The sequence below is a fragment of the Phaenicophaeus curvirostris genome, chromosome 19 (assembly GCF_032191515.1).
Source record: "Phaenicophaeus curvirostris isolate KB17595 chromosome 19, BPBGC_Pcur_1.0, whole genome shotgun sequence".
NCBI lineage: Eukaryota > Metazoa > Chordata > Aves > Cuculiformes > Cuculidae > Phaenicophaeus > Phaenicophaeus curvirostris.
Genome location: NC_091410.1, coordinates 4,808,066 through 4,832,833, shown reverse-complemented (window position 1 = coordinate 4,832,833; position 24,768 = coordinate 4,808,066). Strand labels below are relative to the sequence as shown.

The 24,768-nt window shown below is 43.5% G+C and overlaps 1 protein-coding gene across 2 annotated transcripts in view; it reads left to right on the top strand.

Annotated features, from left to right (window-relative positions):
• The window catches only part of DNAH9 (dynein axonemal heavy chain 9), a 177,235-nt gene that overhangs the window by 110,798 nt on the left and 41,669 nt on the right, over positions 1-24,768 (top strand). For both annotated transcript variants that reach the window (XM_069872298.1, XM_069872299.1), the window contains 3 exons: positions 3,768-3,938; positions 7,164-7,286; positions 22,123-22,316. In XM_069872298.1, the coding sequence (XP_069728399.1) occupies positions 3,768-3,938; positions 7,164-7,286; positions 22,123-22,316 (488 nt within the window). The remainder of the gene's footprint in view (positions 1-3,767; positions 3,939-7,163; positions 7,287-22,122; positions 22,317-24,768) is intronic.

Below are 24,768 nucleotides of genomic sequence, written 5' to 3'. Positions count from 1 at the left end.
TGGGGAAGCCTTGGTCCCTGAGCAGTTTTTATGGACCTGCTGCACTAAAAATCAAAGTGCAGACTATCCCTTGCCCTGGCAGAAGGGTCTCAATAGGTCTGGCCAGTAGAGACCTGAGGGCTTTTATTGGGATATTGTGCAGGTAAAGCAGAACATTTTTCTCTGACTTTTCAGCCCAATAGTTCTCACCAAGGCAATGAGCCATTGATGTGCAGAGAGGCCACTGCTCACACCTATTCCTGTGGAAATTAAGGCCATTCTAGAGTTGCTGGTAAAGGGGTTCAAACCTGCTGGGAGGTGTGGAATGGACGGGTGACCCAGCCCGGCCAACAGAGTATTCCATGCCACGTATTGATGTCAGGATAAAAGCTTAGGGATCACGGGGATCATGCTTTGCCCCCTTCTCTTCACTGTTTGTTGTTCAGGGTGGACCTTGCCTGTCTGTCTGACTCTTAACCCATCCACGTGTTCCTGGCTCCAGTTCCCAAGTCCAGCTCCTGCCTGCTGCTGAGTCCAGTCTGGGACCTTCCCCACCCCTGCCCTGCAGGGTCAGCAGTGACCATGGTCACTGGGGAGTTGGAATTGGCTTTTGTGTGCTTGTATATGCTTTACTATTTTCTTATTAATAGTTATCTTCCTTTTATTATTATTATTGTTGTTGCATTGAAACTGGTTTGATGTTAGTTTCCAACCTGCAAGTCTCACCGTCTCTTGTTTCCCTTTTTCCTTTTCTGTGGGGGGAAGCTGCCCAGGTTTAACTACTGACCTGGCCAAGGGGGTGGGCTTAACTAGGACAGGTATTTATTAAAGAGTTCTGCTTTTAATGTTTTCATAGAATCATAGAATCACCAGGCTGGAAGAGACCCATCGGATCATCGAGTCCAACCATTCCTATCAAACACTAAACCATGTCCCTCAGCACCTCGTCCACCCGTCCCTTAAACACCTCCAGGGAAGGTGACTCAACCTCCTCCCTGAGTAGCCTGTTCCAGTGCCCAATGATCCTTTCTGTGAAAATTTTTTTCCTAATGTTCAGCCTAAACCTCTCCTGGCAGAGCTTGAGGCCATTCCCTCTTGTCCTGTTCCCTGTCACTTGGGAGAAGAGGCCAGCTCCCTCCTCTCCACAACCTCCTTTCAGGTAGTTGTAGAGAGCAATGAGGTCTCCCCTCAGCCTCCTCTTCTCCAGGCTAAACACCCCCAGCTCTCTCAGCCGCTCCTCATAAGGCCTGTTCTCCAGCCCCCTCACCAGCTTCGTTGCTCTTCTCTGGACTCGCTCCAGAGCCTCAACATCCTTCTTGTGGTGAGGAGCCCAGAACTGAACACAGGATCCGAGGAGCGGTCTCACCAGTGCCGAGTACAGAGGGAGAATAACCTCCCTGGACCTGCTGGTCACGCCGTTTCTGATCCAAGCCAAGATGCCATTGGCCTTCTTGGCCACCTGGGCCACTGCTGGCTCATGTTCAGTTGCTCTCAACCAACACCCCCAGGTCCCTCTCCTCCAGGCAGCTTTCTAGACAGACTTCCCCTAGTCTGTAGCTGCTCAGGGTTGTTGTGCCCCAAGCGCAGGACCCGGCATTTGGCCTTGTGAAACCTCCTGCCATTGGACTCTGCCCAGCGGTCCAGCCTGTTCAGACCCCTGTTCAAATTTTAAAAAATGTAATACCGTTTTTATCTTAGAATAAAGGTATTTTGGAGGATGGAGGGTTAAATGAGATGGCATCCCAGTCTAGAACTTCTTCCAAACGATACCATACCTTGACAAGTGACCTGAAAAAAGTAATTGAGAGGAGAATACAATATTTTGAGCCGCATCCACAAAAAAAAGCTTTTCTTTTTGGTATCTATGACTCATATGCTGAAATAATTTTACCAGAAAAATGTACAGAGTATCTTTTGTGCAAGGGTGCCTTTTGAAAGATTCATTCCTTGCACATGCATAATAGATAGAGGAGTTTCTAAGGTTTCACCTTTAATCTACGTCTTCTGGGTTTTGTTTGGTTTATGTTTTCCAGTTAACATTGGCAATGTGTATAAATACATAGAAAATTATTGGGTGACATGTTTTTATCTAATAAATGTTGATGACAGATCATAAAACATTGTGTAAAGATGCACAGAAATGATTTTAAAATACTTACCACACAGCTAGAAGCCCATTATGAATTAGAGCACATAAGATTTATATGTTTCTCTGCAGCATGTTTTAACACAATTTAAAGAACTTAAAGCAGGAAAATCCATTCTGCAATTATTTAATAATGCAGTCGGTATCAATGTAACTTTAATTTGTTGAGGCATTGTTTTTCCTTTGTAGAACCCTAAAAATAGCGCTGCCAACACAGACGTGCCCGGTCCCGTTGGTGATATTAATTTGTATTGGCCTGGTTATTTCCTATCAGCTGGATCCCACTTTATGGAGCCTTTGCATCACTCATTAGGACTTAACCTTTGTTTTCTTTTTCTTATTCCAGTTGCATGTGATAATTTGCTAATGGCTTTAATTCAGGCAGCTCTGAAAGTTTTTTGTCTTTTCTCATTTAGATCAGAAACGTTGTTACAAGAAACCTTAGTATCTTATATAAAAGCATCAGCCTCAATGCATGCACCCATCCCTGAGGGGACTTCACTGACTGCTTAATCCCATTTCCACAAGATGAAGTCCTGCCTGTCCTTTTCATCTCCTTGTTTGCTGAACCCAGACAGGAAAATGCTCATTGGACTTTTTCTGTTTCTTAATCTAAGGAAATTGCTTTTTTTCTGAGAAACACTTGTGCAATGGGAGGTGTGCTACCCTCTGGGAATGCTGCTATCTTTTGCTTCTGTATTTGCGGATAAAGTGGACTGTGTAATCCCTGTGAGAGAACACATTTGGCCTGAGAAATGTTTCCTATGCCCATTGTGTCTTAATTCAGTCAGCCTGTTTCTGCACTACTTTCTCAAGCCCAGGAGAACACAGTGTCACAGGGAATGTCATCATCACCTGGGTGTGTGTTCTGAAAAAAACAGCTAAAGGCAGATATGGGGTCTGGCCTCTAGGTGTGTTCTTCTGTTTCTTGAATCTGGTGGCCCACACTGCTGGGAAGGGGAAGTAGATATCAGGAAAAAATTCTTCACTGACAGAAGAGAAGAGGAGGCTGAGGGGAGACCTCATTGCTCTCTACAACTACCTGAAAGGAGGTTGTAGAGAGGAGGGAGCTGGGCTCTTCTCCCAAGTGACAGGGGACAGGATGAGAGGGAATGGCCTCAAGCTCTGCCAGGGGAGGGTCAGGCTGAACATTAGGAAAAAATTTTTCACAGAAAGGGTCATTGGGCACTGGCAGAGGCTGCCCAGGGAGGGGGTTGAGTCACCATCCCTGGAGGTGTTTAAAAGACGAGTAGACAAGGCGCTGAGGGACATGGTTTAGTGTTTGATAGGAATGGTTGGACTCGATGATCCAAGAGATCTTTTCCAACCTGGTGATTCTATGATTCTATGAAAGGGTTCTCAGGCACTGGCAGAGGGTGGTTGAATCCCCATCCCTGGAAGGATTTAAAAGATGGGTAGATGAGGTGCTCAGGGCTATGGTTTAGTAGTGGACAGCTAGGGTTGGACTCAGTGATCTCAAATGTCTTTTTCAACCAAGCAATTCTGTGATTCTGTGAATGCTTTGTGGCTCCAGAGAGAAAGTAAGAGTCAGCTTTGCTTATTGCAGCTCTTCAGGTGGTACCCAGAAGGATGCAAAGACCATCTAGAAACCATCAGTGTCTATCTATGTTTCCCCACCTAGGCATTCAACATCGTGTTTCAGAAAGCCATTGAGAGGGCACCTCCAGATGAGAGCCTCGCAGGGCGTGTGCTGAACCTCATCGACAGCATTACCTTCTCCGTGTTCCAGTACACAACCCGGGGGCTGTTTGAATGTGATAAGCTGACCTACACTGCTCAAGTTACCTTCCAGGTAAACATCACCATTTTATGCAATTTGTATGCAATGATTTATTTTACAGGCAAAGATATTGGCATACAGAGAAAACTCCAGCTGTCACAGCTGTGGCCTTCAGCATCAGAGCAGCAAATGCAAGGGCTGAGGAACTGATTTTCTTCTCTGCCTCTCTTGCTGATAAGCGTTACACGTCCTGTGTTTGATTTGCATTATGCTGACATACGGTTATTTGAGAGAGTAATACGAGCTTGCAGGACCCGAAGAAGAAGAGCAACACAAGCTGGTCTTGAAGGCCTAATGGTTTTATCCAAAAGAAATGCATTCTACATGCCTGCTGTCTTTTGTCTAGTATGTTAGTATAATGATTTGAGCAAGGACATGTTTGTATAGCCCTACGATGAAATCAAATTCAATCAATAAATAGTCCTTGGCATGGTGTTGCAAAGTTGTTATTAAGTTTGTGCAGTGAGTGGCTTTAATGCTCTGACAAGTAGGATGCAGATATGAACAAAGTTTGTACTGCTGAAACACTGTGCAGGTCTAGATAGCCTTGATTCAGTGATTGCCATGGCTTTTAAAATTCTACATAACAAAATTCTGTGTTAAAATAGAAGCAAGTATATATACACATACATGTCAATGCCAATGGCATCTTGGCTTGGATCAGAAACGGTGTGACCAGCAGGTCCAGGGAGGTTCTTCTCCCTCTGGACTCGGCACTGGTCAGACTGTTCCTTGAATCCTGTGTTCAGCTCTGGGCCCCTCACCACAAGAAGGATGTTGAGGCTCTGGAGTGAGTCCAGAGAAGAGCAACAAGCTGGTGAGGGGGCTGGAGAACAGGCCTTATGAGGAACGGCTGAGAGAGCTGGGGGTGTTTAGCCTGGAGAAGAGGAGGCTGAGGGGAGACCTCATTGCTCTCTCCAACTACCTGAAAGGAGGTTGTGGAGAGGAGGGAGCTGGGCTCTTCTCCCAAGTGACAGGGGACAGGACAAGAGGGAATGGCCTCAAGCTCCGCCCAGGGGGGTTTAGGCTGAACATTAGGAAAAAATTTTTCACAGAAAGGGTCATTGGGCACTGGCAGAGGCTGCCCAGGGAGCGGGTTGAGTCACCATCCCTGGAGGGGTTTAAGGGACGGGTGGACGAGGTGCTAAGGGGCATGGTTTAGTGTTTGATAGGAATGGTTGGACTCGATGATCCGGTGGGTCTCTTCCAACCTGTTTATTCTATGATTCTATGATTATATATATGTATGAAAAATGGAATCTAACAATATATTTAGTTAATAAATTGTCTGTGTTTAAAAGTCAGCTTGTATTTTGCAATATCAGCCTGTCTGTCCCAAAGGATACCTAAATTTTCCAGTGCACGTCTTTAAAGAGCATTTAAGTAGCACACATTCTGCTTGTGTCCACATTAAGCATTAAAAATTGTTAATGGGTCACTTCAAGCTGTCAGTAAAACCCACATCCACAATTTCAGTGTGTGGAGGCAGCTGAGTGATGAGACACAGGATTCTCCCACATAAAAAAGCAGTTGGCACTTGGACTGAGTAGCTTATTTCTATCGTTGGTGGAAGAGATGCCATTGCCCAGTAGGCAATAATGAGATACAATTTAGGATCTGTGACAAGGAAATGACAAACTCGCTGCTTCAGCATTGCTCTTTTTCCACCCAGAATTGATATTCAGGGTTTTGGAGTTTGTCTCTGAGATTTCAGCAGTCTGGCAGTGCACTTGGACCAGTGGCTCCAGCTGGGTTCATAAGCGTGTGTGATTTTCCAGAATTACCTTGAGCATTGCTCTGGTGGTTTATTCCATGTGTCATTATTCCTGAAAGCCACTTTTGATGGTAAAAACATAGAACAGTATCTTAGAATCATAAATTATAGAATCATTAAGGTTGGAAAAGACCTTTAAGATCATTCAGTCCAACCATCCAACCCTGTCTCTAAGTGTCACGTCTACACACTTTTTGAACCCCTTGAGGGATGGAGACTTCACCACTTCCCTGAGCAGCCTCTTCCAGTGCTTCACCACTCTCTTAATAAAGAAATTTATCCTAATATCTGGTATAACCCTCCCCGGCACAACTTGAGGCCATTTCCTCCCATCCTATTGCTTATTACCTGGGAGAAGAGACCAGCACCCACCTAGCTACAACCTCCTTTCAGGGAGCTGTAGAAAGCAATGAGGTCTTCCATCACCATCCTCTTCTCGGTAGTATCTGAATGGCCCAAGTGCTTTCCAGTGTTTGAGACCACGGGGACCCGCTTGATGCACGTACTGTGAGGTTTTTTGTTTGGTTGGGTTTTTTTCCTAATTTTTTCATTTTGTTTTGGTTTTGTTTGTTCTTAAATGTTCTCCACTTTCTTTCAAAACGGAACATGGTAATGAGAGATGGATAAGACCTTGGTACCATGTGCTAGCGATGCACACTCTGGTTCCGTTTAAGAAAGCTATTTGTTCACCAGCTGCAGATATCAAGCACAGCACTTGCATTACACCCTGCAGGCTGTCCCTCAGCTAGCAGGGACTTCTTAGTGTGCTGTCTATGAACCAGGATCACAGCCCTTGCTACACACTTTTCCCAAACTTTGATCCTCTTATGTTGCCAATCTCCGTGCTTGTTCCTGGTCTGCTTTTGGGGACACCCAAAGCATCTACATGGCATATTTCATCCCTTCAACATGAAGCACTGTGTAGTTATTAGCCACAAGTTTGGCAGCTACATGATTGAATAATTAGTCATAGAATCATAGAATAGTTTGGGTTGGAAGAAACCTTAAAGATCATCTAGTTCCAACCCTCCTGTGGTGGGCAGGGACGCGTCCCACTGGATCAGGCTGTATGCAACCTGGCCTTGAACACCTCCAGGGATGGGGCAGCTACAACTTCCCTGGGCAACCTGTTCTGGTGCCTCACCACTCTCATAGTGAAGAAATTCTTCCTTACGTCTAGTCTAAATCTGCCCCTCTCCTGTTTATACCCATTGCCCCTAGTCCTATCACCACAAGCCGTTGTAAACAGCCCCTCCCCATCTTTCTTGTAGCCCCTTTCAGGTACTGGAAGGTCACTGTAAGATCTCCTCGGAGTCTTCTCTTGTCCAGGCTGAACAACCCCAACTCTCTCAGCCTGTCCTCAGATGGGAGGTGCTCTGGCACTTCCCTGTTAATCTACTAGAGTGTGTTACTGTTCTGTATCCTGGCTGCTCAAGAATATCTTGTTTTTTTTGGAATTACAGATACTTCTGATGAATAAAGAAATCAATGTGGTAGAACTGGATTTCCTACTGAGATACCCAGCACAGCCCGGAGTCACAAGCCCTGTGGACTTCCTTTCTGATCACTCCTGGGGAGGAATCAAGGTATCACTCTGAACACCTGGCAGCTGTCAGACCTTCCCATTGGCACGATGGTATTTTTCTGCAGATAGTCGTTAGCCTCATTTGCACTCAGCTTCCTTTCTCCCACTGTGTATCTTGGGTTTAGATGGCATTACTATGTAATGCCAAGAGGTCTGCACATACTTTCACTGAGCTGAGAGGTGGGAGGATGTAGATGTGTCCAAGCATGCTGCACATGTCAGGTGTCTTCAGCCTCAGCACACCTCTTCTGTCCTCGTGAGCTGCACAGCTCAGAGTTGCAGTCACTGGTCAATAATCTGTGCTCCTTTGATGCATTTCAGAATTTTCAGATTGTGAATTCTATATTATCACATACTGAATACTCTTCAGATTGTCATTTATGATGATTGTTGCATTGATTTTACTATAAATAATATAGCTGCTGTCAACTTTATTAGTGCTTATATTCTATTAATGTGTGTTGGTTTATTAGCCTTTGAGGGTCTGGCAACTTCAGTTTCTTGAGGCACAGTTTTAGTACAATCACATTTTGTCTGCTATAATTAGGTTAATTAGTCATGGCTTCTATACAGCTTATTAGCAGGCTAAAATCTCCTTTTCTTTCATCGGAAAGATTAAGTGCTGTAATAAATTGTTTTTTCAACAAAGCTTGAGAAAAGCACATTTCAGAGCCATATTTCAAATTCAATGTGGAATTTAGCATTTTGATAATTTTTCACAGAAATGTTGAAAATGCTTCTGCACAAAGTGCTCCTCTTGCCAGGGGTTTCAGGCCAAGATAGTAGTGTCAAAAGAAATCAATATTGGTATTTGTGGCCCATTCTGTGCCTCCTATTATGGCCATATTAGTTTCAAAGGAAAATTCATTTACCATTGAGGACTCTGGGCATGTAAGTAGCTGCCGCGAATAAGAGACGGGACGATAGCCTGATGCAAGCAAGTGTCCGATTTATTGCGTTTAAAGCACAAATATTTATAGTGATTACAAGAAGCGTGTTTCAAACTAGTTGGTTCTTACAATACACTAAGCAATCATGGATTGGTTAATACAAATGACCCTTTTTTAAACATCTACTTGCTTTTAGCAACAGCAACAGTTTCTCTTATCTACTTGCTTTCAGAAACGGCAGCAGCTCCTCTCATCAAGGCCACTGCCTCGCAACCACAGACACCCGTGCTCATCCGCACGGAGCCAGCAGTCTCCATTCCTCTTTAAACAAAAGCCTTATCTCACTCCTCCCAGGGTCTCCAACTAACAAGTTCCAGCATGTCCTGTCCTACATCTCCCCCTTCCTGTTGCACAACAAGAACCTTATCCACCCATTCTTTCAAGAATCGATCACCCAGGGACATCCTTTAACTACCACCCATAAGATTAAGAGCATCCATAATGTTAACGTCCTCCTCATTCTTGTCGACTGCTTTCGTGGCTGGGGCTCAACAGTTGTCACGCAGCAATGCGGGCTTGATCCACCTCGCAGGTGCCCAAAATGGTCCTGTATCTGTTTAAACACAAGCAGAATCTTGTCCCCATGTTAGTAGCTTATACAGACCTGTCCATTGCCCATAATAACTGTTTTTCAACAGCACTTTCACATTGTCTTATATTTGCTCTAATTTTGATGACATAGTTTGTACATGCTTCAACTTCGGCACAATTTGATTATCTCCTGCTAATCGCAAAAAATTCATTATTAGATTCCTCGGTTCACTTATTATCGACAAATGTTTCAGGACCTTTACCCCCCAGGACACAGGCTCTGTTGCTAGTCAGATTAAGGGTTACCCCGAGGGTTTTCCTGCTTCCCCAGGCAGCCAGATCAACCAGAGAGGAATTATTGTGATAAATTCTAGCTCTGAAAGGAATCAAAGCTGTTTTGGTAAGAAGTTAGGTTATTTTTCTTCAACAAGTCTGGATCTGCCGTTAAGCTAACATCTTTTCTGAAACACCTCCTCTTGGCCCCTATCAGCTGAGACTCTGGAGTGAGCTGTATGAACCTCGTTCACCTCTTTTCTCTCTCTGTGGAGTGATTTGGGTTTAGGATTTCTTTGTTCTTCTGGATGCTAGCACCAAGATGAGATCTGTGCTCAGCATCCTATTGGAAAATATTCCATGCCTGGGTAAGCGCTTCATGTGGGAATATGTAAAAAAAAAAGTTTCTGTACCTACTGGTTGATTCCATGTGTTATATGAAAGTCTTAATTTACAATAAAATGTATTGATTTGGGGGAAAAAAAAAAAAAAAAAAAATTCATTACATATTGCTCCATTGCTCCTTGGTGTCTCTCCTGATTCCCCCCTTTTTCTGTTTTGCTAACAATGTTTTTATTACTTGATAGGTACGTTCAATAATGATATGACTTGGTAAATAGATATTAATATTTTCTGGATAATCAATTAGATCTGCTCATAAATCTAAAATATTTGTCATGCAGCACTTAGCATATTCTTTTGTCATTGGGATATAAATGATTGTTGAGCCTTGGCCTAATAACTGAACACTTCTTTTTCTTCCCTCGGTGATTATCATTATAATAATTTCAAATTTAGTGAATATGGTTTTTGGGGTTAATGTGGTAAAATATCCACTCAATAATTTGCAATGAAGCTTTTGAATTTTCCTCTATTATTGCCTCAATTATCCCTAAACGTTGTCTGCACTAGGACCCAGCAATTGCTGACGAGCAACATTGGAATGCAGAGTGTTCTCACAACATTTTCCTAGAAAGATAACACGGTTAACTCCTTTAGACTGCTGCAAAGCTGAAAGAAAGAAAAAAACTTAGAAAGGAAGGAGAAAAAAGGAGGGGGGGGGGCGTGTCTCACACACATACAGTTGCATGTTTTGCTAGGTATTTTAAAACTTTTCCTTCTGAAGCCTTTCATTCCAAAGATCCCCAGGTAAATTTACCTGTTTGCCGGCTTAGTGGACATTTGAGATTGAAAGGTCCCAGAAATGTATTTTCAAGATTGATTAAAACCAATTTTTAAGTCTTACAAACGTTTGAAGTACTTCAAACACACACACATACAACCACTCATTTCTCAGCTAGCTGAATACATTCATACAATGTTGGTTATTACTATTGGATCCAAAATTTTTCCATGTTACGGATATTTAAACTACACACGGTACCGGGAGTAAACTTAAAGTACATAGATGCATTATCTAATAAGGCTTATATCGATTGTCTAACAAATATTTCACTTATGGTAGATATTTTTTTCTTTTTTTTTTTCTTTTTTTTTTCTTTTTTTTTTTTTCGAGACAGCCTCTGTCTCCCCATACGCCCATATGCCTATTCCCAACCAAATTATTGATAATCATTCTAATTACAACTTAGTAAAGCCACCCTCCAATGGTCCTTTTACATTCTGTGATATTGTGTGAAGTGCAGGCGCTTGCAGCACTACTGCGGTGGTGGTGATCACGTCTATCTTGGTGCTGCCTCTGGTTCTTGCTCTGAGGTGAGAGCTGCTGCTTGCTGCGGAGGCGTCTGTGTTGGTACGTGCCTCTGAACCATGCTTTGTTCCTGGTTTTCTGACAATACTGTCCCGTTCTTATCCCATTTTGATTTACACCACGGCTTGGTTCTCTTTTTACAGTTTTTTGGAATCTCCTCTATTGCTTCGTCACTAATTAGTTCCCAGCGCGGACCGCCGTGCCATGCACGGATCAAAGCTTGCAATATTTCAACTTCTCCCTGCTGCTGTGCCTCCCTCCTGGCTTGCACCCGTTGGTCTGAGGGACAGTGGGGGGGGGATCGGGCTCCTTGTCGGGTTCTATCGGACCCGGATCAAAGGGATTGTCAGCCCTCCCGTCGGGGGTTGCAGAGGCAAGCGCAGCCAGTTTATGGGGGTGAGGAATTAGTACAGTTGTTGACGATCCTGCACTCGGCTTGAAATTATTGCTCTGCTTTTTTGAGCCGACATGCGCCTTTAACGCTTCAAAAACTTTCTGCCAGGGAGCCCTCAGCTTTTTCGCTCCTTTTTTTTTCTCTATCGTAGCATCCCACAGTTTCTCCCCCACATCATCCCAGAGTTCCCGTGTAAAGATAGTGGACGCAGTTACGGTGGGTATTTTCACCTGTACCCATTTAAGTATTACTTTAAGATCACGCACAGAAATATTCTTCCCATGCTTTTGAAGGAGGGCTTTCCTAAGTTCATATACGTCTCTTTCAGGGGAAGAAACCTGATTCCCCATTTTTCCCACAGCTCACCTCTATGCTCCAGAGGGATTTTTGACCGGTCGGTTTCTGCTTCGTTTCAGCAACTTATTCGATTCTGCTTCTTTTCAGCAACTTACTCAATATTCCGTGGGATTTCGCAGCATGCCACGCAGCCCTGTGGTTCTCTGACCCTTTGGTAATCTCATCCGTATCACGTCGGGGTCACCAATTTGCCGCGAATAAGAGACGGGACGATAGCCTGATGCAAGCAAGTGTCCGATTTATTGCGTTTAAAGCACAAATATTTATAGTGATTACAAGAAGCGTGTTTCAAACTAATTGGTTCTTACAATACACTAAGCAATCATGGATTGGTTAATACAAATGAGCCTTTTTTAAACATCTACTTGCTTTTAGCAACAGCAACAGTTTCTCTTATCTACTTGCTTTCAGAAACGGCAGCAGCTCCTCTCATCAAGGCCACTGCCTCGCAACCACAGACACCCGTGCTCATCCGCACGGAGCCAGCAGTCTCCATTCCTCTTTAAACAAAAGCCTTATCTCACTCCTCCCAGGGTCTCCAACTAACAAGTTCCAGCATGTCCTGTCCTACAAGTAGCCTCTGCAACTTGGCTTATTATTTATTGGGTTTGTTTGATTAGCAACGTATATAGGCTAATAATCCTTTGCAGTCACACAGCTGTGTTCTCATAGAATCCTAGAATGGTTTGGATGGAAGGGACATCAAAACCCAACCAGTTCTGCCCCCTGCGCTGGGCAGGGACACATCCCACTGGATCAGGGGCTCCAAGCCCCATCCAATCTGGCCTTGAACCCCTCCAGGGATGGGGAAGCCACCACTGCTCTGGGCAACCTGCTGAAGCATCTGACACACGTTTATGGTTCAATCTTGCAGCTCCCTTTAAGTTCAGTAAAAAGTTTTACAGAGCTTTTTGCCGTACTGTGTGTACCAGGGAAGCTCAATATTTACCACCAAAGGAAGAAACTCACGCACCTTTCCAGAAGGTCACGCTTTGTACGGAAGGGTAATATCTTTTATTAGAACTGCTGATAGACTAGGTACATTTCAGGCTTTTTAGTGGGTCTTTAGGCCTGAAACAGGAATTGAATTCAAACTAACTACAGGCTGAGAAAAACTGCTCTGAGTTTAACTCGATTCTGCTCATCAGTCAGCCTGTGTGGGAGAAAAAGCAGTACCTGTGGAGGCACTTTAGTTTGCTCTGGAGCAAGGGGAAATATTAGCAGCAGATACAGTCATTAGCCTCAGTGCAAATACTGCCTCTGGGTTGTTGAAGGGTTAGTTAAGAGCAGGAAGGGGAGAAAATTATATCATTTAATGAAAGTGGTGCCTTTGCTGGGTCCCTGCCTCTGGTGTTCAATACACTTGGTCATTTCAGTTCAGGTCTGTCTTTTGTGGATACTTAATAACGATCTCTTGAGAAAAGTGTTCTTCTACTCTTAATGAGGTTTTCTAGCCTTTTTCAATTTCTTTGATTACACTATGTTATACTTTCCTCACCATTTGAGTTCACAGTACTTAGCTTGAAAGTTTTTATTTCTATTGTTACTTCTGAAAAAGATTTTTTGTGTGCATGCAAGGTTGTAAAGTTTCTCCTGCCTTGGCTGTTGGTTACCTTACCAGTAAATATGTGGACACACCTTAGACCATGAAGGTACGATGATGCTACTGCTTGAACTGCACAGGACATTTATCCTGGGGAAGAGGAGACTTGGGGGGAGCCCTCATTGCTTTCTGCAGCTCCCTGAAAAGGAGGTTGTAGTGAGGTGAGTGTTGATCTCTTCTCCCAAGTAGTAAGCAATAGGATGGGAGAAAATGGCCTCAAGTTGTACCAAGGAAGGTTTTGATTGGATATCAGGAAAAATGTCTTTATCAGAAGAGTAGTAAAGCATTGGAACAGGCTTCCCAGGGCTGTGGTGAAGATGCCATCCCTGGAGAGGTTCAAAAAGCATGTAGATGTGGCACTTTGGGACATGGTTTTGTAGGCACGGCGGCTTTGGGCTGACAGTTGGACTTGATGTTAGAGGTTTTTTCCAACCTTAATGATTCTGTGGTTCTATTAGATCACAGCCGTGTGCAAAATGGCCATTTTGTTATTCTCATGGTAAGATTGACCTTGTATCCTGTGTAGATTAAGGTGTTGATTCCTGGATGGAAGATGATATTGTCTGGGTTGGTCTGGGGTTTATGGCTGTTGAGTCTTCCAGACTATATCTAGACTACCAAGCTAAGTGGGCCAGGAGCTACAACCTGGCAGGTTGTGACATTGAACAGTGTGAATGCATGCAGTGAAACTCCCCTTGTCTCCCCAACCAGAGACACCTCACACGTTGTTTTCTGCTGGCAGTCCCTGGAGCGCCCTAACCCATTGGCTATATCCAGACATTTTCTGAGAGCAGGTGAGTTGGCTGAAGTCAAACATGAGCCAGCAAGATACCAGCAAACTATGTGGCCCATGTGAGCTCGTTCCTGGATGTCTTCTGTAGCCAAGGATTCAGGAGTGAATCAGCAGGCAAGAAAAAATTGTGTGTCTTCTCCTCACTGTGTAGTTATACGAAGGTCTGAGACGTGTAGCTGGAAACATCTCGCCTCAGTCTGAGAGAGCCTTACCCTGAAACAGGTGATGCATAAGCATGGTTTTAGTCCTGTGTTAACACAATCTGCCCATCAGGAGGGTTTATTAGCTTAGGCAAAGCCTCACACAAAGCATAGTTACACATCTGCTCAGTGCACAGTGCCAGAAGACCACGCTTGTGTTCCGTAGGGGTTCAGCAGAGCAGTTTATATTTGCCTAGAAAAGATGATATGAACAGACCCAGAGTTCTATCTAGGTTCCTCCTGAGCTTCACCACTACTAACGAAGCCTGTGGTCGTGCCCTTATGGTCTTCACTTTCACGATTGCCTTTGCCAAAACCGACCCTTTATAGAAGATGGGAATGGTTCTCAAGCCACTGAGATTTACTGAAGATCGGGTACATGGATTTCCTTGTGATGCTGGTGATGTGCTGCAAAATTCTCCCAGGCTCCAGCTCCCTCCATGCTGGGCCCTTCCTGAGGAGCTGTGTCCATGTTGCCTCATGGCCCTTTGCCTCCTGCAGGACTTAGTGGTCTCTGGTGACTGCGTGTTCATCCACCAGCAGCCTGCTCCCTCGGGCTGGATGCGGGCGGCTCTGGATCTCCTTGGCACAGATGCGCATTTCCCAAGTCTTGTTTTCTTTGTGATATTTTCTGCAGCGCCTCTTCATTGCTGAATGCAGATGTGTCCCATGGGATAAGTGAAGCTATTTAATATACAGCAAGAACACACCTGGCTAGCTTGGATTACTTCTTTATCCTAATCATTTCTCTCATCTTTTTCTGAAGAGGAAAAGAATTTTCATTCTGTAGATATGAAAACGCTACTGAAAGGGCATTGTTTAATAAATGTGATGTTGATAATGAGCTCTAAATACTGAATTCAGTTTTCGAGGAGGAGAACAGCAGTAGACAAAGCAGTATATTAACTCCATATTTATAATTTTGTAGAATGCAGATAAGATTGCGTGTGTGGCTTATGAGATAAAATACCAAATCATATCTTTTACATTAAAGAAAACTGGGTTTTTTGACAAAAGAACAGAAATCTCTCTTCTTTCAGTTTTTGTACTTTCCAGACACTAAATTTTTTTTGTTCTTGTCAAAGTTTCATTGTGACACGATCTGCTGCCTATATTGTGTTCTTTGGGCTTAAGCAAGATGCTTTGATCAGGCTGGTCAGATATGAAAGGTTTGCAGCTCACAGCTCTCCATGGGCATTCAAAATTATTATTATACCAGAAAATCATGGTCTTAATTAAATCTCTTCCATTAACTCAGTTCTTCAGATATACAGCACATCTTTGATAGAAAACATTGATTATGACACTTTGGTGTACATTTATCTGCTCACATCCAGAAGTTTCCTAAGAACATTCATCTGTCCTCACCTGCACTCAGGACCCACAGAAATATTCCCAATGTCTCACAGAAATACCAGTTGAAATCATTTTACCTTTTTTTTTATTTCCTTGTCTTTTGTAACCTGCTGGCTAATGATCAGATGTTTATCTGAAATACAGCAGAAATTTTGATCACATCAAATATTTAAAGACATGCTGTGTTGGTTTGATTGCAGGATGGAAATTGAATTTTTCTGGATGCCTCTACAGTACCGTCAGCCTCTATCCTTCACTCTCAATGTACCCCTGCCACAAAGCCTGCTGTCAGCTGATCCTTCTTGCACTCTCTAAATGGAAGGAAGGGAGTCATATGCAATCATAGAATGATTTGGATTGGAAAGGACCTTAAAGCTCATCCTGTTCCAACCCCACTGCCGTGGGCAGGGACACCTCCTACTGAATCAGGTTGCTCAAAGCCCCATCCAGCCTGGCCTTCCATTGCTTTGGTCATGTGGGCAACCCAGGTCTGGACGTTGCCGGTCTGACAGTACCACAGCCCAGGAGATGGGACCTGCTGGCGCTGCAGAGTTGATCCTCATAAACTGAGCAAGCACCTTCAGCAGAAACACAGAGGGAAAGGGGTGAGAAGGGGATGTTGTTGGAATGTTCATACCCATCTGGTTAGAAATGAGCATCTAACCCCGGGACAGTTGTGTGCTTTGATCCATACAGGAGCCGTAGCCATGAAAATCTCTGCTGGAGGGAGATGCTAAGAGTGGCTAAGAGGCCTGGGTGGCTTTGGCACAGGTTAGATCTGCTACGTCCATTACCTGTGATGTGTAATCAGAGTCATAGAATGGTTTGGGTCAGAAGGGATCCTAGAGCTCATCCAGTTCCAACCCCAACTCTAAATGGAAGGGAAGGGAATCATCTGCAATCATAGAATGATTTGGATTGGAAGGGACCTTAAAGCTCATCCAGGTCCAACCCCACTGCCATGGGCAGGGACACCTCCCACTGTATCAGATTGCTCAAAGTCCCATCCAGCCTGGCCTTGAACCCCTCCAGGGATGGGGTAGCCACAAATTCTCTGGGAAACCTGGGCCAGGGCCTCCCCACCTTCATGGTAAAGAATTTTCCTGTCTGTAAATGACATGCCTTTCCAGGAGAAGTATCTGTATAGTGTACTTCAGAAAACCAAGCTTCCTTCATTTTGCTAGTGAATTCATGACTAATTGTTAAGATTTAATCATCTCACAGGTTATTAAAACCGTGAGAATATTAAATCTTTTTCCAGTGTTGTCAATTTGTGTGATTTTTATAGAGACATTTGCTGCTCAGTGTGTTCCTTACAGACCTCATTTTTTTTAAGTAGAGTTTTCTTCTTTTTTCAAAAAAAAAGCAAGATCTGTAAGGAGCAAAGAGTGAAGTGTGAATCCATTCTAACCTGAAGACTTAAAAGTAAGGAGAGCTTTTTTAAAAAAGAAACTCACTTTTTTTTTAAAACCAATCTCGTGGCTACTGGGGACCTCGGTTAATAGGTGCTAGAAACTCAGTCGGACAGCACTGGGTTTACTTGCATTGGGGTTTTTTTCCACGCTATTTAGGTCAGCACAGAGCATGGTAATGAGGTACCATTCTGACTTGCCTTGCCCCTGAGCTGCTCTCCCCTGGGGCAGGGCATTTTAAATTATGGAAATGGTTTAAAATACAAAACAATCTTTTTCTTAAAGAATAATTTCCTTCAGAGCCAAGGGGAAGGAAAGATGGAGATTATTTTTTTTATATTTCATGAAAACTTATGAAATTATGGCTAAACTTGAGGCTGTTTTGGACCAGATTGTGTCCTTAGAGTAACTGCCTGTAGAGATAACAGCAAGTGTTTTCTCTAATAAATCTACGAAAGCTTGTATTGTATCTGGCATTAGGAGATAAATTGCATGCAGTAGCAGTGACACCAGACCTTTGAAGTTTTCTTTTCACTAAAGACTTAGCCCATCCTCTGGAGGCAGAGTGCCTCATTTTCTCGTTGTGCCCATCTGGTGATGACTTCTCCCCGTTGCCCCAGGACACTGTCTCTGCAAAGATTCCCTTTTGTTGACTCTCAGAAAGGCATTAAGGACACCTTGAAATGACACCAGCATTGCTCTGCAATGGCAACTAGGATTTCTTTCTCAAAGCCTGTGACAGATACACATCGTATTTCCTAAAAATGTGGGGAAAAAGAGAGTGCTTTGCATTTGTCAGTGTGTGAAATCCATGGATCTGCTGACATATCAGCTCCACTTTAAGGCTGGTTTTGACTTAGATGAGGAACTGTCAAAGGAAACCAAAGTGATAAAACAAGTTGTCTGTGATTCAGTGAATGAAAAATCATTTTTTCTGAGGAAACAATGATCCTTGCCTTAACATGGTGTGAAGAGACTTGTTTTCATAGAACCATAGAATAGTCTGGGTTGGAAGGGACCTTAAAGATCATTCAGTTCCAACCCCCCTGCCATGGGCAGAGACACCTCCCACTGGATCAGGCTGCCCAAGCCCCATCCAACCTGGCCTTGAACACCTCCAGGGATGGAGCAGCCACAGCTTCCCTGGGCAACATGTTCCAGTGCCTCACCACTCTCATGGTGAAGAAATTGTTCCTTATACCTCGTCTAAATCTGCCTCTCTTCAGTTTATACCCTTTGCCCCTCATCCTATCACTACAAGCCTTTGTAAACTGTCCTTCCCCAGCTTTCTTGTAGCCGCTTCAGGTATTGGAAGGTCGCTATAGGGTCTCCTTGGAGCCTTCTCTTCTCCAGGCTGAACAAGCCCAACTCTCTTAGCCTGTCCTCATATGGGAGGTGCTCCAACCATCTGATCATCTTTGTAGCCTCCTCTGGACCTGTTCCATCTCCTTCTTATGTTGAGGATTCCAGAACTGGACACAGTACTCCAGATGAGGTCGCACAAGAGAGGAGTGGAGGGCCAGAATCCCCTCCCTCAACCTGCTGGCAATAGTTGGCCTTTTGGGCTGTGAGTGCACATTGTGGGCTCATGTTGAGCTTCTCATCAACCAGCACCCCCAAGTCCTTCTCAAGTTTTGCTGGCAAAGTCTCAGTTTGAGATGTAAACTCAAGACCCTCCTGTTTCCAGCCACCAGAGATGATTACAGCTTGGGTTGCAAAGACAGGAACTGGTGTCCTCTAGCCCTTTTGATCATGTTTCATTTTGATGCACATTCTTTGTCTCTTTGTATTTCCATGACAACTCTAACTCACAAATGTATTTTTCATTACATTGACAAAAATAACTACCCCACACAGGCTGATGTGTAGTACCCATCTGCTGTCCAACGTACCATTCCTGTTTTCACTCTTGCTGCTTAGAAACGGTGACATATTATTGTTGGTCTAGGTTTCATGGAAAATTTCACAGCAGAGGTATTGAAAGGCAATTAATATTCACAGAAAGATTACTGATTGAGATTGCTTTCATTGCACAGGCCTTTAAATAACAACATCTCTTATTAATACCATCACTCCTAATAAATGCAATTAAAATTGTTGACTAATGGAAGTTTTAGTGTTAATTTATGTAATACAGACTTGCAATTAGAGCTTTCTTGATTCTGCAACATGTTGTTCAGGGAGAGAGAGACTGTAATCTCTGATTACATGTCTGTCATTTGGTAAGAAGAAAGCAATTTTTCAGAGTTTCCCTTGTTAACTTCACCAAGAGACTTCCTGAAGCATCAGCAGCCAAAGCAGTATTTTAAGTAAGCCACTTCAGAAGTCAGGAGTGTTAAAATGTTTTATGTAAGCACTTGCCCTGATGAATCCACTGATTTTAATGTCTGCCATTGTATTTGGTCCAGCTATAAGAGGTGTATCATGGATATTGCTGCAAGGACAAGGCTTTGGAAGATAAGAGAATACTCATTGTTACTCTCAAGTTCGAGTTCTTATGTTCTCTGCTCTGGATTCTAGTTGCCCATAGAAAGTGAGATATGGCACTGATTTCAGAGCAAGTACTTCTGTTGCTGACGTTTCACCACGTTAGTGCTAATTTGTACATGGAAACAATATCTGCTGCATCACCAATTCGCTCATACCCTTCTTTATTAATTTCTAAGGGTACCTGGGAGTCTGGCATGCAGATGGTCAGCGCCAAGCACTCTGCATTTGTCTGTGTCTTCTTAGAAGTTACTGATGAAATTGTGACTTTGGGCAGGGCATGATTTCTTGGAGGAGTGTTTATAGTAATATCTACAGGTACTTCTCTGCCTGTAGCTCTAATTCTGGTTCTAAAACATGTGCTCTATGGGGAAGGTAGAAGCATTTGTCCAGCTATGAGATGATGAGCCACACTCTCCTTGTTGTTCACAGGGAGTATAAGGAACAACCATGACAAATGACAGGTAGGGAGGTTCAGCTTGAACATGTTGAAAAAAAGTCTTCGCCAGGAGGACATTGCAGCTCTACCACAGGGTACTCAGAAGAGGTGAGAGAGCTTCATTTTAGAAGTCAGCACTTAGGTAGGCAAAGCTGTGGCTGACCTGATCCAACACTGGCTGTAATCCTAGTCTGAGGACAATGTTGGACTAGGCATCTCCAGAGATTCATTCCAACCATTGCCTCTGTGATGCTGTGGTGTGCATTCAATAAGTGTCCTGGGTCAATGACACCCGCTGGGAACAGCTTTACAATCTCTTTGTCATCTACAGGCATTCACACTGCTAAAAGCATGAACTTATTTGTTGTAAGCAGCCCCTTTTTCAGACTCATTTCTTCCCCTAGTTCACTCTTTGTGATGAAGTACAGCTTCTAACTAAATTCAGTCTATTAGAAAGATCACAGTTTTACGTTGCTTGTATGCTCTCATTGGGAAGCCTTTCCAGAGGGGAAGCTTGGCATTCCTGCAGTTTTTAAAGCAGGGTGGCCTTTGGTGGCTGCTGCATCATTGGCAGCAGCATTGTATCCAGGGCAATCTGTCAGAGCATTTGTGTGACATTCAAAGCCCTTTGGCAAGTGCTTATTTTTCATTGATCTGAACAAGGTGTGACACCAGTGTTTTTCAAGGAATTTTCTCAGTTGCTTTCCACAGCAGAGCAGGATGGGGTGTGAGCTGGGGCATTAATGGTGCGGAACACCTCTGCCCATCAAGAAGCTTCTGATTCTCTCCGAATGCATCCTTCTGTTTCTATAGAAAATAGCTCATTCACTCTCTTTTATTCTCCACTTGTCTCTTCCACTTCATGTTCAACTGCTTACAGCTTCAGATTATGCAAAACACTCTGAAGATGTTTGTTTCAGCGAGAATTTTGCTTGAAAACCAGAAGAACCTCACAAGCTGTGCAATACATTTTGCCACCACTTGCATGAAAGATAATTCGGATTCTTTACTTTGCTGTGTAACATTTATAGTTGCCACTTTCTAGCAAAAAAATCTAGCTCCATTTTCATTGTAATTATCATTTATTCACTGCTTTGCTCAGCTGTATGTTGGGGCATTCTTCAGCTACCTATTTCTGCTACAGAGCTGTAGTACATAGTGGTGTGCATTTGGCAAGTAGAAATGTGAACGATTTGATTTTTACATTGGCACGGGATGGTTTGCATATTTGTATGAAAAAATCACCCACTCATTGTGGTTCGCATGGTGTTTATTGAGATTTGTGGCTTCATGGTCACTCTGACTGCGTGGTAAAGCCTCAGTGCTGCGGTGTGTGCACCAGACTACGCAGATAGAGTTATACACCCACGGGAACAGGGAGAGAAAAATATCTGCATGTGTATAAACATAAAGAGAATGAATATTCCAATTATGAAATCACTTTAAAAAGCAGTTTTTGTAAGCTTGGCAAGCCTGGGTTTAGCTTTGGGTACTGAGCACCCTGGCTGCTGCACCTTTACAAAACAGCATGTTTTCCCATCAGTTGTGATTGTTGCTGTACAATTCTCTCTGCGTCTGTTAGAGCACTAAGGAGGTTGTCTGCAGACTTACAGCTCCCAGGAATGCCAGCAAATGCGCTCCTCCTGTCAGCTGCCAATTCAGAACTTCCAGCTCCCATCCAAATCAGGCATTTCTGGGCTGGCTGATAGTAGCAAGGGTGTCGCCTGAGGTTTCTGAGTTCTGGTTTCAAAACAAGAGAGTAGATTTCTTCTTGCTTTGGTTATGGAGACCTGCATTGTGGATGGTGCCCAATTCTTTCATTCTTTCCCATACTGTCACTTCCAAATTCCCATGTCACAGCGACTGTGCCGCAGGGAGACAGACCTGGATGCCATATGTAGCATTGCTGGCTGGGGAAAGATGTTGCAGCAAAGTGGGTGAGACCATTGGGGAAGGCTGTGGTAGGTACAGCCTGATTTTAGAGCTGAGGTTCTGTGGGCAGCCTTGAGACACGTTTCAGTTCAGAAGATCCACGTGGCAAAAAACTAAGGACGTGTACCTTCCACAGGTATGAAACTGTCCTCAGTTGTATTTTCCTGTGGCCTTGCAAATGACCTGTGTTAATTCCTATTCCTGTGACAGTGTGCTGCCAACAGAACTGGGAAAAGAAGGAGGAACAAAGTCTGATCCTGGTGGTTTTCCAGCTGTGGTTCCCAGGCTCCAGTTATGACTCTTTTGGTGGGGCAAAACATGAGCAGTCAGTAATGGTAGAAAAATGGTTCAAAGGCGCATAGGATTGTTCTTCTGAAGACCTTCCCCGATTTTTTCCAGGCTCTCACATCCATGGAGGAATTCAGAAACCTGGATCGGGATATCGAAGGATCTGCAAAGCGGTGGAAGAAATTTGTTGAATCTGAGTGTCCTGAAAAGGAGAAGTTCCCCCAGGAATGGAAGAACAAGTCAGCTCTGCAGCGCCTGTGCATAATGAGAGCCATTCGACCAGATCGCATGACCTACGCTGTCAGGTAGGAGCACTTCTTTGCCATCTCTGTAATGTTCTTGCTTGGAAGGCACATTTAGGAGTGTGTTTTCTAGGGAACAAGAGTAATTCAGGAGTGTGTTTAGACTTTAGTTAATGATTTTCAGCTGAAAGAGGGGAGGTTGAGATGAGATCTTAGGAAGAAATGTTTTGCTGTGAGGGTGGGGAGGCCCTGGCCCAGGCTGCCCAGAGAAGTTGTGGCTGCCCCATCCCTGGAGATGTCCAAGGCCAGGCTGGATGGGGCTTGGAGCCCCTGATCCAGTGGGAGGTGTCCCTGCCCATGGCAGGGGGGTGGAACTGGATGGACTTTAAGGTCCTTTCCAACCCAAACCATTCCATGTTTCTATGTTTTATTTATTATGGAATGTGAGTTCTGCAAGATGGTTTCCTGTAAAGGAGTCTGCTGAATGAGTCATCTCTGAACTCTGCAAGACAGTCAACACAATTCATTTAACTGGAACTTCTTGTTTAGGGAGATCTAACCCCAACATCACCAATGGTAACGGAACAAGTATGTCACATTGGGTGAGGAGCAGACATGCCCAGTTAGAAATGAGCATGGTCATACAAGTGTTATACATCTGCTAGAGTCCTTTAATGAGTAACACTAGTGAACTACAGAACTAGTACTAGCAATACTAATGAACTTCTAGTGTTCTAGGGTCAGTGTTAGTTACTATCATAGAATCATAGAATTGTTTTGTTGGAAAAGGTCTTTGAGATCATTGAGTCCAACCCTAGCTGTCCACTACTAAACTACAGCCCTGAGCACCTCATCTACCTATCTTTTAAATTCCTCCAGGGATGGGGACTCAACTGCTTCCCTTATGGCTCTTCCTTAGGCACAGGAATGAAGTATAGAAATAAAGCAAAGTCTTACGGAGGCATTATCTTTTTCTTTTTTCTGTAAAATGAAAAATTTATGTGATGCTAGTTGTAAAACTTGTAGTTGTAAAGTAGGTAGCGAAGGTAACTAGGTGAATCTAAATTTTATGAAGATGTGCAAATGCAATATGCTTCTTCCAGGAGAGACTAAAGGTCTTTCAGTCCATTAGGACTTGTTTTCTTTCTTCTTTGTGCTAGTAGTCGATGATCTGACATTTCTGCAATGCCTCTCTTGCCACTGCCTCTCAGATAGTTTATATTGCTCCACCATCTGGCATGTGCACGTATAGGGATGTGTGTGGCAGATTGCTTTCTCAGCGTATGGATTAGATTTCTATTCGTGCTTTAAATTTCACAGAAAAATACAGACAAAACTGAGTGAAGTCTCACTATGGTTGATGTTATTATTTTTTATTGAATTAAATACTAATTATTTATGACAATTACACTATTCTAAACCATCTTCTACATTTGATACTCTTTTTAGGACTGGATTCTCCCCATGTTCTTTCAGCTGAAAAGATTGTTTTTACTGTTTTTATTTAGTTTGAGTAAGATAAATTCTTGTCTTTCTGAGCTTTTCGTGCATGCTTCGTTTAAGCAAGTTTAATTCACTCCTTTCAATCAAAATGGAGAGACTCACACAGATCAAAAATAACCAGAACATAAAGTTTCAATTCCTCAATTCTTTTCATATTACCCTTTTATGAAAAGGTAAAAGAATCCAAGTTCAAAAGCTGGGCTGGATATTTTTAGGGTCTGGATGCATCAAGCTTTTCTGTTTGCACAAGAGTATTTAAATGTTTTTTGTTTGTTTGTTTGTTTCTTATCCAGAAGCTGGTTAGAATATACACATGTGCAATCAGTAACAGGATTTTATAGAACTTCACAAATAAAATTCTTCTTAAAATACAGGATATGCAGAAACCAGGCCCAAAAGTCTTAAGAAGAGCTTTTGTTTAGGGGAATCTCATACCCTAAAAGCAAATTTGAGATTAGCAGTGGTAACAATGACTGTCAAAATGCCTTTGACTTCCAGGTTCCTCCTTGATATTATCACATTCTTCAAAAAAGCCACCACACAGAAGGGCATTGGTCATCTGGTGTGACATTTTCCTAAGCACCTTCAAAGTTGTGTTGTGTCTGTGACCCTTCATAAAGTAGGGAATCCTGGAGAGCACTAGAGAGCTGCATGCTCTGTCCATGAAGACTTCAGCCTCAACGTCCCTAGTTTAACCGGTAGCATTTCAAGGTCGTGTGCTTCTTAGCACATTCATCGAGTTTTGGATACCTGCAGTATCATCAAATCCCACAAGTTGTGAATCCCAGCAGAAACAGACTTGTTTCTGGGTGCTAGAATCATAGAATTCTTTGGGTTGGAAGGGACCTTAAAGTCCATCCAGTCCCATGCCCTGCCATGAGCAGGGACACCTCCCACTGGATCAGGTCACTCAAAGCCCCATCCAATCTGGCCTTGAACCCCTCCAGGGATGGGGCAGCCACCACTGCTCTGGGCAACCTGGGCCAGGGCCTCCCCACCCTCACAGCAAAAC